This window comes from Arachis hypogaea, chromosome 3, assembly GCF_003086295.3.
Source record: "Arachis hypogaea cultivar Tifrunner chromosome 3, arahy.Tifrunner.gnm2.J5K5, whole genome shotgun sequence".
Classification (NCBI taxonomy): Eukaryota; Viridiplantae; Streptophyta; class Magnoliopsida; order Fabales; family Fabaceae; genus Arachis; species Arachis hypogaea.
In genome coordinates, this window is record NC_092038.1 from 6,801,520 (window position 1) to 6,817,103 (window position 15,584).

A 15,584-nucleotide genomic window follows, 5' to 3' on the forward strand; every position below is an offset into this window, starting at 1 on the left:
AAAAGAACAACCGAAACATTATTTGATGAGGCTTCTTCTTTAATCTCCAAATCACTATTTCTTTTTCATCAATTGCACCCCCACTCTAAAAGCTATCTACTTTTTTACTTCATTTACCTAGCAAGTTGAATTATTTGAATTTCCTTCTGCTCGATAATTATACATGAATAAATAATCAAATTGACTTTTATGTCTCCTAGCTTCTCCCTACACAAATCTACTACTTGTTATATATAAAAGCATGGGAGGCTCTTTGACATGAAAATCATGACTTGTTATAAAAGTTTAGCTCATATACAAGAGGACGGTGAGTAGGATAAACTATTATTGTACTTTTTAATATTTAGCCTAAATTTTAATTTCATCTTTAATATTTATATGTCTTATTTTTTTTCAAAAAAATTATTTTATCATATTTTAGTTTTTTAGTCAAAGTTAATTTTTTTTATTATTCAATCACTTTTATTCTCAAATTACTACAATAATTACTATGACTATTATAATTATGATTTTATTTTACTATTGTCTACTAAAAAAAATCATAATGAAAAATGATAATTTTAAAAAAGAAATAATAATTTTGACAAAAAATTAAAATATATAGGATAGATGAAATAAAATATTTAAAATATATAAATATTTTAAATATTAAAAATAAAATTAAGATTTAATTTAAATATTAGAGATTAAAATAATATTTTATTCCTTAATTAAAGGTTAAATATCAACATAAAATAATGTGATCCTATACTTATAATCATATTTTAACCTCAAAACTCAAAAGGAGGATATATATTATGTGTGATTATATTAGATGTAAAAATACTTGCGTGTTTTTATTTAATGTAAAATGTTAAGAAGTCAATATTTTTTTAATTAATATTAGTTAATATTTGATGAATATTTTATTTTTATATTATTAAAATTAATAGTTTAAATGATATAATTTAAAATTTAGTATTTAAAATTTAGAATATTAATTAAATATTAATTAAAAATAAATTTTATTAGTCTTGTAATATTATTTAATTTGAAAGTAAAGTATTAATTTTATCTTTAATATTTGGAATAATTTTTAAAGTTGTCTCTAATATTTAAATCTTTTAATTTAAGTGTCTAATATTTTAAAATTATTTTAATGTTGTTCTGTCATCAGTAATCTGTTAACAGAATTGACACTGGATAAAATTGAGATATTTAAAAACATTAGAGACTTGAATAAAACGATAACATTGAAGACAAAAACAACATTTTTTTTTTCTAAATATGAAATGCCATTTGGTCATTTTTTAAAAGTAATATATCGTTTTATTCCCTAATATTTTCATCATATTTATATTTCTAACGTTTTAAAATTGTCTTAATTATATTCTATCTTCAATTTTGTTAATAGATCATTGAACGACGGAACAACATTAGAATAATTTAAAATATTATGAACTTAAATAAAACAATGTAAATATTAAAAATAATTTTAAGATTTATTTTAAATATTAAGATAAAAATAATATTTTACTTAATTTTATTTAATAGAATAATCTTTTATGAAAATGATTCGCTGCAGGAAAAAATATTAAACAATAAGCACTATTCTATCATTTTTTATTGTACCTTTACACACTTACAATTGAAATTATGAGGGGCATAAATAATAATAATAATAATAATAAGAGCCGTTTTTATTGTGAATTTGAGTAAATGTATATAGAGCCGTGGTGCGGAATTATCCTAATATAATAAGAATTTATTGTTACATTACTCTAATTTGGCCGCCCCTCAGTAGTCATATATACCCTAATAACGTGAAAGTCAATTTGAGGCTACTTCCAATCATTTTATTTTTTTTTTTTGAAATTTAAATATAATTAATATTATGTAAAGTTGATAGTTGATAATTGATAATTGTTAAATAATTTAAAAAATTAAACTAAATTTTTATTTAACAATTCTCAACTATTAACTTTACGTGCAATTAACTGTACTCGATGAGTTTTCACCCCTTTTTTTTCCCACTTTTAGTTGATGAGGTTATCCGGTTTAAGATTTAGACAGTTAGACACATAAACATGCTATCTTCATGCCATATACATCATGTATATATGTGTTCCTTATCGAATATTATTCATTTAAAATTTATCACCAATAGGCATCAAACTCAATGTATGCTTTAATTTTTTTGTCAATGCTGTTTAGAATTGGCCACTTTTTAAAGCTGCATCCCTTAATTAATTACTTTATAGTAGCACTATACTCACAGAATAATGGTTAATTAATGTCAGATCGATCCTGCTCTTGCATGCACTCACTATTTTTGCATTGTGGCAACCTCTTTTAATTTGAATGCTTTGATATTTTACTAATATAACTAATCACCACCGCGACCATACCTACTTTACCATTTCTTTCAATATAATTATCTAAACCTTTTTTATTAATATTACTTTGAGCATTCTAATTTATTGTTCTTGTTTAATTTGTTGCATTCTGATTTAATTTTGAATTGATCGGCAGTACTATTAGAAAAAGAACAAATTGAAAGCAAACGCTGCTTGTATATAACCAATTTCGATTTAAGTGGTAATAATAACTCCATTCCTTACTTTGAATAAGTGCTAATAAAAATCTGAATTCTAATTTATATATGCAGTAATTTAATTTATTGTCAGTAATAAATTTTTAAATAATTTAAATTTATAGTAAATTAATCATCTATCCATTAGACTAAAAGATACCATTTAAAAAAAAAACATATATTAGGCATTTCAATTTCAAATAAAGACATGCTTTTGTGGCGCTGCTCTTGTCTATTATATTGCAAATTTGTGGGTTGACAACAATCAACAATCTTTAATGGTTACTACTCTTCTTCAAAAGAGGATTAATTAAAAGCAAGAGACTTAAGTTGCGTAAGTTGCCACAAGACTCTATATACAAATATAATTTTTTTTAAGAAAATATCTATATACTACATGGTATGTGACTTAGGCATTTGATTATACCCCTTTATTAAAATCTTTGGCTTTTGCGGGAGAAAAATGAGGCGTTCAAAGACAAACTTAGAGATAGAAAATTTATAAAAGAATCACTTAATTATTGTGTTTAGTTTGTCTTCATTATCCAATAGAAGCGAATATAAGATGTTGGAATCTTGAGAGAACTATATAGACTATATAGAGCCTCAATTTCTCAATTTATTGCATAATTTTGCCATGTTCCTTAAAAATAAAATTATAGTAACATAAAATTAAATAATATTTATTTTAAATAAAAAATAATAAAAGTAGTGCTACCTACATTTTTACAAGTATTAGATAAAATACTTAAAAACGACTATTAATAACTAGAATTTAGTAGGTCAAACTTAATTTAAAAAACCAACTCATAAATAGTGATTTTATTGATTTAACCTCCCACACTTACGACGACAAATCTTATTTTCTTTATAGATTTGGTGCATGCATTTGGACTACCTTCCACTAATATCACAATCCAGTTGAAAGTTTTATATATATATTGTTAATTTAAAATCTCTCTGATTAAAAAAAATGATGTTTTTGGGATTCAGTGTGAGAATGAGGATCAATTTGCTTGTAGAAAAGTTAATCAAGAACGAGAAACTTTTGTCTATATTTGATATAATTTTGGGCTGCCATAATTAAACCGGTCTTAGCTTATATGGTCCGAACTAAAACGACGTCGTAACTAGAAGATGGCGTGCTTACTTTTTCTTTTGTTAGACATCAGTTTTAATCACTTAGCAGCCTTTTGGTATTGAATCATTCCAGCAATTTAATAACTAAAAAGTCATTTTTATTTGTCTTTTAATTTTATGGACTACTTTTAAGTCACGTACGGTACAAGAATGCTTTTGTAGATAACTTCTTTTTTTTTTCCTTGAGAAAAATAATGACCAGGCCAATATATAATACATACAATTAATTTATTGAATAAGCTAGAGTTAACATTCATAATGTTGATTGTTATTTATTTATTTATTTATTTTGTGTGTTGAGTAGAAAAGCTTCTTTATTACATAAAAAGAGAATATCAATTAAATTAGATCTCACACGGCCATAGAATCACACACCTACTTTAGGGTTGATATCTTATTTATTGTCTCATATGCAAAATGTCAAGATTTCCTTAGAAAGAGAACAGATTAGGAAACAACAATAAGAATTAGTTAATTATAAGTAAATAAAAATATTTAGAAAAACAATAGTACCTAATCGTCCTAAAACTAATTTCAATATAATTTTGTCCTTTCGTTTTTTATGTAAATCGTAGATTTTGTAGATAATTTACATTTGTTTATAAAACACATGCAAAACAAATGATTTATCATGATACGTACTTACGAGTAAACTGTGGGTTTTATAAGTGTATTGAAAAAATAATAGAAAATGTAAAATATGAGAACATATCACGATTTATTACATGGCCAAAAAGCTAAGAAATAAAATAGAAAAAGAGTAAACGATTTACTGTGTGGGTGTCAATAAATAAAGAGAAATAAAAACGAAAAAACATATATTGATCGTTGATTTTCTTTACATGTAATTTTAAATAAGTGGTAGATAAATATGACCATCTAACTGTAATAATTTACACTTTTTATTGCTTTTTTCTAATACACTCATAAAACTCATGATTTACTTGTATGTACGCATCATGATAAATCGTTGGTTTTGCATGTGTTTTATGAACAAATATTAATCATCTATAAAACTCACTATTTACATAAAAGATAAAAGGATAAAATTGTATTTAAATTGGTTTTAGGACAATCAGATAGTATTCTTTTCTAAATCATTTATACAAGTAAATTATTCATTAATTAACAAATTTATAGTCATTTTTCATAGAAATAATAGAGACTAATACTTTTTAATCAATATTTTAGCCAACATTTTTGGCCAATAAATTATATTTTTATACTATTAAGATTTAGCTTTTAGGATTTATTTAGAAGTTAGTATAATAATATTTTTATTGGCCAAATATTAATCAAAGAATAATAAATTTTGTTAATCATGTAGCATTATTTTTTTTATTTATATTTATTAAACGAGTCTCTCGCTATCTATATAATTATATTATTATTGTCAACTATATTATTTATTAGTCATTTATATAAAATATATGTTAAAATATAAAATATATATTTAATAATAAATTAAATAATATATATTTTTACACAATATATAGCAGTTAATTTGGTGGATAATTTTTCTGTTTATATAATATTTTTGTTTGTATTATTCATTATCATGTTATATTAACATAAACCAGATCAATCACTCATAAAGCCATACAAAATGATTTCATATTTATATTTACAATCAAGTTGGATTCACATTTGTAACTAAAATACAAATAAAACTATAAAAATGCAATGGTTATTTTTGGTATTTTACAAGAAATTTAATATTGAAAATATTTAATTACTATACTACAAAAATATATACAAATATCTGTGAATGCGTTGATGATTAATTTTTATATTATAAGATATTTTTGTAAATTATTAATATCCAATTTTAAATTAGGAAGAATAGTCACATCTATTGGAAAATATTAATTATGACAAGATTGATTAGGATTTATTAGTTTGTTCTAAAATTTTATCTCATGCCTAGAATAATATTTCATTTTATCTATATAAAAAATGTCTATTGTCATCATTCTCCATCTTTTATTATAGTTAATAAATTTTAATTTATATTTTTACTTCCCTTAATTTATTTCCTTCTATTTCTAATAGCATAAACTTCAATGTAGCCTTTTCTTCAATTAACTTAAACTTGTGTAGGTATATTTGTGGGAATTAATTTATATATAGAAAAATACATTATTACTCATGCCAAAACCTTTTGATGTGCATGTTGTTGGGAATAAGACACAATTCCCCCTTGAGAAAACACCTTTGACAGAGAAATAAAATAGATACAATCACAACACAAGAATTTAACGTGGAAACTCCAATTACCGGAGAAAAAACCACGGCCGTTGTCAAATGACAACCAGAGAATATCACTATGTGAAAATTGTTACAACACATAGACTTCTTTCTCTCACCGGCACCCCAGTACACCCACACTCTTTCAAAGCAAATATCTAACTACACCTCACAACACTCTCTAATCAAAGAGTACAGAGGAAAAGAAAAATCAGATACAAGCTTAAAGTGTTTCTGACTGGTGCAAAAACAAATGGAGAACTTAGCCTCATATTTATAGCCTAGGCCACCCACTCCATTTGCTATCCTAAGCAATGTGGGACTAATTCAACCAAATCCTAACAATCTCCACCTTGATTGAAATAGTCACACATCTTCAGCTTCCATTGTCAACACCGACAATTCTTTGCTGCCATTGTCTATACCGACAATCATAGTTCAGAGAACTATCATACTCCACCATGAAAGTATACTCACTTGGAATTAGACCACTCCAAGAATTTCGCCTTGGTACAGATCGAAACCTTGCTGAAAATTCATGGTGCAACTTCCAAATTGGCTTTTCCTGGAAGTTCTTCAGCCATCGACCTAACTCCGCCACACACCTTGCATCTCAACGCCAACCAATGCCCGTGTGCAATTGTGGACCTGATTGCCACAACTTATCCTTATCCATGGCAGTGCGGTAATACCATGAGGATACTTCTTGTCTTCTAGAGAACATCATCTTCTCTCATAGAGAGAGCAACCAGAGATCTTCTCCTTCAACGCCTTGTGCAAACCTGATTGTATCAACACATCCTTGACTTGTACTTGCCACAAGCCAAAATTGATTCTTCCATCAAATTTCTCTATTTCAAGCTTCACAGCACTTGAATATCCTGACATTGTTGCAACCGTATACTGGAATATTATAACTCAACTGTAGACCGTGCACTAGGAAGGGTTCCCAGGAAAGAGAGGTGGGTCACAATGGACACACTTAAATACCAAGTCTTTCCTTAGCCAGAACCTTTTCCAAACTGCACTCTCACAGAGTCACACTGCCTTCCAGCAACAACAACAGCAACCAAAGATCAACCTCAAGCCACAGGACAAAATTCTTTTCTGATGTGGAAGGTCAGACTAGGCTGCAACCACAGAGCATACTAAGAATAAATCCCACCGAACCGAAGCTCTGATACCACTTGTTGGGAATAAGACACAATTCCCCCTTGAGAAAACACCTTTGACAGAGAAATAAAATAGATACAATCACAACACAAGAATTTAACGTGGAAACTCCAATTACCGGAGAAAAAACCACGGCCGTTGTCAAATGACAACCAGAGAATATCACTATGTGAAAATTGTTACAACACATAGACTTCTTTCTCTCACCGGCACCCCAGTACACCCACACTCTTTCAAAGCAAATATCTAACTACACCTCACAACACTCTCTAATCAAAGAGTACAGAGGAAAAGAAAAATCAGATACAAGCTTAAAGTGTTTCTGACTGGTGCAAAAACAAATGGAGAACTTAGCCTCATATTTATAGCCTAGGCCACCCACTCCATTTGCTATCCTAAGCAATGTGGGACTAATTCAACCAAATCCTAACACATGTATCTTCTCACATGCTTCTCCATGTCACTCTATTATTTTAATGGCATTCATAAGGTAAAAGCTAAGTCATGGAGATTAAAAGCTTAATGCAAACCATGATTTGTTCTTGACCTTTCAATTTATACATGTATATAAGGCACTTGCTCAGTTGCTCTGAGAACTTTGTTCATTGCACGTGAAGATTGCACCATATCTCTGATTCCCTCACTTTTTTTTTCAAAACAAGTATCTTCATTGCCTTTCCAAGAACTTTGCATAGCAACTTTAACGACCCACAGACTTGTAGGATTTATTACTGTTAAAAGCAACAGATTAATAAATTGAAGTATGGTGTATTATTTTAGTGTATTGTGAATGATACAATGTATAAGAGTATATATAGATGTTAGAAGAATTAAAATAATAAAAATGTAATATCCTACAAAATATATATATATATATATATATATATATATATATATATATGCTAAATAAATATAATAGATGCTAACTGATTTTTATTGATCCTAATTATGAACATCTTCTCTCAAACTTAAAGGAGAGTTAAAGATATCATCTTGAATTTGGATATTAGAGTCCGAAAAGGAGTAGGATGATGAAATTTCGTGAAAATATTAGCTGTCTGATCTAGAGTCCCAATAACTATGAGACGAACAACATCAATAAAAAGACGTCGCTGTACAAAGTGACAATCAATCTCAATGTGTTTGGTTCGTTCATGGAAAACATCATTATGAGTAATTTGAATAGCACTGGGATTGTCACAAAAGTATTTGTTGAGGACGACTAAGGAGCACCCAAGTATTCAAGAATCCAACGAATCGAGACAACCTTAGTAGTGGTGTCAGTGAGAGCACGATATTCAACTTCGGTGCTTGATCAAGCAGTAAATGTTTGCTTCTTAGCTCGCCAAAAAATGTGAGAGTCACCAAGAAACAAACAATAACCAATAGTAGAACGACGATCAGTGGGATCATCATCCCAATCAGCATCTAGGTACACTTGAATGGTTAAAAATGAATGGACAGAAAAGTGAAGGCCATGAAATAGAGTGTCTTTGATGTAGCGAGGATGCAAAGAATTGCTGCATAGTGAGTAGTACGAGGAGCTGACAAGAACTGACTACAAACATGAACTAGATAGGCGATGTCTAGTCGTGTGATAGTCAAATAGACGAGACCTCTAACTAACTTTCAATAAAGAGTAGGATTATATATAATAGTGTCATCCACAGGAGTAAACCGAACATTAACTTCACGAGGAGTAGGCTCAGTACGACTATCTGTAATTTCGTATCAAGCAAGAAGATCAGAAGCATACTTAACATGAGAGAGATAGATACCGTTACTTGAGAATATAAATTCAAGGCCAAAAAAATAACTGAGAGAACTAAGATCCTACATATCAAAAGTGTGGTGAAGGGATGCTTTAAGATAAGAGATATCATCAACATCATCTCCAGTAATGATCATGTCATCAACATACAAAAGGAGAAGAACAACCCCATGTTCACTTTTATGAATAAAGAGAACATTGTCATGAGGGCTACAAGTAAAACCGAGATTGCATATAGCGGTGCTGAACTTTTCAAACCATTCACGAATAACTTGCTTAAGACCATAAATTAAAGTGCCTTACAAAGGAGACAGACTTTGCTAGAAGGATAAGGATATTCCGAGAGTGGTTTCATTTTCTTATATACCTTCTTTTTCAAATTTTCATTAAAAAATACATTTTTCACATTCATCTGATTGAGAGACCATTTTTTTACTGCAGTAATGGCAAAGAGAGCGCGAATAAATGAGAGACGAGTAACATGAGCAAAAGTATCTTCATAATCAATATCATACTCTTGCGTACATTTTTTAGCAACTAATCGTGCCTTATAACAGTCAATAGAATCATCAGAGTGAGTCTTGATCTTGTATACCTATCTACTACCCACAATTTCTTGATCAGAAGGAGAATCAATTAAGTCTCAAGTGTGTACATTTTCAAGTGTCTGAATTTTTTTTTGCATTGCTTGCTACCAATTTGAATTTATGGAGACTTCTTAAAATGACTTAGGTTCATAGTGATGAAGAATTGCAGAAAAATAACGATAATAAAAAAGATAAGGAGATGAATTTTGTATCATAGAAAAACGAGTAGAGAGAGGAAGCATGACAGCAGGAATAAAAATATCGTTCAGTCTAAAATTATCAGGAGATAAAGAAGACAGAAGAATAGAAAACTCGAGAGGTTGACTTGAGATAGAACATATAGTATTATCATTAGAAAAAAAAATCTAACATTAGAGTTAATAAAAAATGGTGAGTGAATAGAAAGAATAAATTTAAAAAAAAAAACTAAAAAATATGTAATACTTCCAAAATACAATATAACAAAATATACAAATACGTCAAGAAATAGAATTCTAATATAAAAATAAACGAGTGTTCTAAAATTTATGTTAATCAGATAGCAGGCTTTGGTTATAAAAGTGATGTATATATTGACTAAAGATTAAGATCACATATCCCACTATCATGTTCATATTGTCTCACCAATAAGAATTAAACGCATATATTGAAAACTTTTTTCTTCTAAAAAAAATCATTAAATTAATAATAAATAAAAAGTTAAATAACACATGTTCAGTTTTTATTAGTATATATCATATGACTAAAAATATAATAATAAAACAGATAATCTCTTTTCCTTGACTGATAATTATAATTTTCAAACTAATAAAATATACTGAATAAATAAAATAACAGTGTTACAAAGTTAATAAGCATAATTTATTTTTTTATCAAATATTTAGTTATTATTTTATTTTTATAAACTAATATTAAAAAATTCGAATATACTAATAAAATATAAAATAAAATATATTTTTTATTTTTAAAATTTATTTATAATTTTAAAAATATTCTTAAATTTTATTTTATTTTAATTTTATTCAAAAAAATTTCGAATTACATTAGATAAATCAAAGATAGTTGTCAAATATTATTATTAGATTGATCCTAAATTTTATAAAAAATTAATTATTAAAAATATATTTAATATAAATTAAAAACTTAAAAAAAATATAACAAAATAAAATTTAAAAATATTTTAAAATTTTTAATAAATTTTAAAACAAAAAATATACTTTATTCTAAAATAATATATATACTGACTAATATAAATAAATTGTTGATCCTGAAATTTAATTTGCAGTAAATAAAATTTGTAGTTGGCAAGCAGTTTAATGATGAAGAGAAAAAGCAGCAAATGGGGTGTGCAATGCAATGGCCTACACTTCTCTCCACTTGACCACTTGTCCTTTTCTAGTTTTCTGGCCCTTTTTGGACTTTCTCTCCAATTAAGATACGTATGTCTTCGCTACTCCATCATTTCTCTAGACAATACAAGTACAAATATATCTTTCATAGATATCTTCATCAATTCTTAAATCTATGTTCTGTGTGCTTTACTATTATTAATCATAGCTTTTTAATTATGATCTAATTAAACTAACAACCACATTAACTACTATCCTCACTAGTTTCTAGTATCTCTCAGTATGACGATCAAATAAAAATGTTTATATAAAAAATTTCATGGTGCTAACAATAATCAAACTAACCGATTCAATTTAATTAAAGTAAAATGATAAATAAATTACTAAAAATTTATATTTTAAATAGATTAGTTTCTAAAAAAATATTAATAAAATAATTTAAAATAATAAATATAAATAAATTATTTTAAATTAAAATTTTTTATTTTAATCACAGGAGTTAATTTAAAAATAATATATTTATTTTTGTTATTTTAAAAAATGTTATTAATATTTTTTGGAAATTAATTTATTTGTCACTTTACTCATTTAGTTAATCACAAATCAATTGCTTAATTAATTTGGGCCAAATAAAAAAATATTGCAAAAATAAATAGTAAATCGATAAAATCAATTAAAACAGTTAAATTTGTTAAATGGGTCTAATTTTTTTATTAGAGAATTAGTTTTAATTAAAAACTTGAAAAATATATTAGAAAGTAGTCAAAATAATACAATACAGAGAAAACAGAGACGTATACTTGGATATACTCATTTGATGCATCATATATGCAATGTGCACCAGTGCACGTACATCCAAAGAGAATTGATATTATTAAAAGTTCAATTCATGCTTGTCCACTTTCACAAACATTCAAATGCAAATTGCAAAAATTGTCTTTGGTGAATATAGTCAAACAAACACATGATTTCAGCACATTAATCACTACAAATTAAACTATATAAGGATCAAAACACACAATTCATTAAAAAATAAATAAAGATGAAAGGGGTGAAATATATATAGAGAACTTGGTCAATATTACCATTATCATAAATTCATAATTAATATATAACAGAGGAAGATGACAACACCAACAACAACAACAATAATAATAATAATAGTGCCTCATTTTTTTTACAGAACCAGCAACAGTAGCACCTAACAACCCTCACCTTTTTTTTATGATACACATTTCATTGATTATTCCTTAGAGAAATAAACTTATCATCACTATCACCATTGATAGAGTGATTACAATTTCTCAACAACAGACTCAAGAACCTTAAATTGAAAAACCAATAATACCCCTGAATTCATCTATAGACTCCCAAAATCCAGATCTCAAGACTAGAGACAAGACGAAAAAGTTAAGTCTCTATTTATGTATGTTTCAGTATCTCTGTATTTTCTGTCTTGAGACAATTACCAAACCAGCCTCAGTATTGTAACATGTCGGATGCTGAGGCCATAATGGGTTGGTTGAGAAAGGCCATGTTCAAAGAGTTGTTGAAGAAGCTATTAACTGGCTCCATGAATGACCCTCCTGAAGAAGAACCATAAACACCATTGCTAGTGTTATTGGCATTCAAGAAGTCAATGATCTCATTGAGTGAGTCCAACCTGTGACTAAGTTCCTCAACCTGAGCCCTAAGAACAGAATTCTCGGATTCAACATTCAGATATTGCTGCGTAGTGATGTTGACGCTTGTGAGGATCTGTTGATTCTCCTTCCTTAACGTTGCCACCTGAGAAACAAGATCGTCAAGGTGCTTCTGCTTCCTCATCCTCGACCTCCTCGCCGATTCGCGGTTTGATATCATCCTCTTCCTCTTCCTTTGATCCATCAAAGCCTGCAACTCCTCCTCAGAACCCGAGTTCTGAAGCACAAGAGTTGATGAACCTGAAGACGTTCCACTTGAAGACGCCATAGAAGTAATATATATTGGTTATGTTATCAACAAAGACTCAAAACACGGACACTGACACTGACACAGAACACGCAGGACCCAGAAACAAAGACGGAAAATTTATAAACTTTTATTGAAGAGATTTTGTTATTTTATTATAATATATAGTGGGAAATTAAAATAGGTGAAGAAGGTTAATTAAGAATCATGAAACGTAGTAGAGCCAGTAGAGGAAAGCAACGGAGAAAGATTGAACAAGATGGGTCCTGCGCCTAACAGTGGAATTGATCATACACCCGGAAAGGAAGATCTCACTGAGAATCGGATACATGAATATCAAACATCAACAACAAGATGTTGGACATTTAAAATCCGTTCAAAATTCCCTTCAAAAAAAGAAGAAAACTAAAGGGTTTCAAACTCTGTTTGATGAAGAAGAAGGAAGCAGCTGAAGAGCATGTGGAAGCTAAGAAAGGGTTGGTAAAGAAGAAGAGATATGAGGGACCATATATGAATATATGATTATATTATTATTGTTGTTATTATTATGGAGAACAAAAGAAAAATATCTAGAAAGGTGTGAATGAATGAAGAGATGAGAAGAGAGGAGAAGAAAGTGGAAGGGGAGTATGTGTGTTTCGTCTCAGGAATTTATAGAACTTAAAAAGTTAACAACTTGCAGTAAAATAATAAATAATAATAATTATTTTCTTTTATTTATATCAAATCCAGTAGACAGAAAACAGAGAATCAAACCAAAGTAGTCTCCATTTTACTTTAGGGAAAAATATTTTATTTTTTTCATTTTAGTTAATTTTATTTACTATCTGGCAATATAGTTGAATATAATTATGATATTTAGAGATATAATGTTAATTAATAATATTTATTAGTAAGTGGGAACAACATTCACAAACAACAATTCCAATATGGAAAATAATAAGAAGAAGAACAAAACAAAAATAGGACTTTTATTATTATTTTATAAGGAGATGTGAGGAGACATTGGTTGAAGCAGAGGTGGTAGGAAAAGGATAGGAATTAAGAGTGTGTAGACATATATAAAAAGAAAAAAGGAAAATAATAAGAACATAGGAGAATTGAAGAATGGGACTAAGAGAGAAGACAGAAGAATAAAGGGGTCCATATACAGCTGGGAACCAACAATCATAGAGAAATGTATGATCAAATTAAATTTGAAAATACTTCCAAAAGCAGCATCACACTCTCACTCTCACAGAAACTGTTTCTGCATAGCACTCTTCATAGCATAGCAGGTTTAGAGGGCTAAGTAATTTGCTCCATCTTTTTCACTTGTCCCCCACAATCACATAAATTGAAAAGTCTCTGTGTCTTTCATATGAATATGACCCCATGGCCAGATCAAACAATTAATTTTTCTTTTCTAATAAATCTGGTTCTCATCAGAATTATAAACCAGATTTTTTTCTATGCATAATAAATGTTATTTGTAACTATTCTAATTTGCCTGACATTCAATTATGCAGGCTATTTTTTGCATATGCATATTGTGTGTATTATGTCTGTTATGGAGATTAGAAGTGCTACATCTGAATCTGGTAGTTGTTTTTTTGAAATGTAAGGAAAAAAATTGGACTACTGGTTTCTTTGTTAGTGAAAGTAGATACACAAATCGGATGGTTTGATTTGTATGAAAAAAAAAATTGAATTTGTATATAGGTAATTGGATCGTTCTATTTGCTTATTAGAAATTATTTTTTAATGTGTAAATAAAACTCAGACCAATCGATTTGTTATATATATTTATGCAACTCGTACTCAACTTGCCAGTTCATATTCATACGAGAAAAAAAATAGATGATAAAGTCGTATTAAAAGTACATTATTTTTGTCGGATTTTGTTATAAATATCTGAAAGAGTAAAATTTGTTTGTGAAAATTCATTAGATATTGTTATTTCACTCATAATCTTATTTAGAGAACTAAAATGTGTGATTTGTGAGAAGATAGATTCTGAAATGTCAAGAAAAATATCATGTATTTTATATAGATATTCTATACCAGTATTTGGTGGATTCGTTCAATTTCAAACCAAATATGTAACTGATAAGGCGAGTATACAAGAGATGTTTTCAATGTATATTGAAAGTTGTTCTCAAATGTCGTTCATTGAGTTGTATATTGAGTTCGAACAATCTGAAGCCAAACGAAATATTAAACGGAAAAATTACAATAGTGACTGTGAGAAAGAGTTTGAAAGCAATTACGAGGTCGTTGGTTCGGATGGAGATGAAGATCATACTAACGGTACTATGAAGACAAATGTGACAAAAATGAAAAATGCACTAACAAACTAACATTCATTTGAAAAGCTATTTTTTAAGCGCGTTTTAGATTTGGAAGCTATGCATATTCTAGAATTTTCTAAATATATAAATGCAGGCACGTAATTGCTTATATTTATACGAGATATTAAAATTTTGTTATAATTTATATTGTCGATCGATTAATCAGTTACGTGACATATAAAAATATAATTAATTAGCATTTAGTGTTTATTTATGTGTTTGTGTTTTTATTTAGTTAAAATTAAACTAATTAATTGATGTAAATTTTTTTATATTAATATTGATATAGTGAATATTATTTTTTATGCGAATATTTATTTATATTAGTATTAATATAAATATTAATATTAATATAATAAATGTTGATTTTTTATATGAATATTTATTATATTAATTACTTGATGTGAGTACTTTTTATGAAAATATTTATTATATTTATTTATTTGGTTAAATATATTTAGTATT

General features: G+C 27.9%; 1 protein-coding gene across 1 annotated transcript; it reads right to left on the reverse strand.

Annotated features, from left to right (window-relative positions):
- Positions 1-11,900: 11,900 nt before the first annotated feature.
- Positions 11,901-13,886, reverse strand: LOC112789168 (bZIP transcription factor 44). The gene has a single exon (XM_025830945.3). It carries the CDS (start codon positions 12,808-12,810, stop codon positions 12,319-12,321), a length of 492 nt encoding a protein of 163 aa, XP_025686730.1. The 5' UTR covers positions 12,811-13,886; the 3' UTR covers positions 11,901-12,318.
- Positions 13,887-15,584: the final 1,698 nt, after the last annotated feature.

Bases quoted from the DNA above. Each gene is read 5' to 3' on its own strand.
- LOC112789168 (XM_025830945.3), bottom strand. From the start codon at position 12,810: ATGGCGTCTTCAAGTGGAACGTCTTCAGGTTCATCAACTCTTGTGCTT.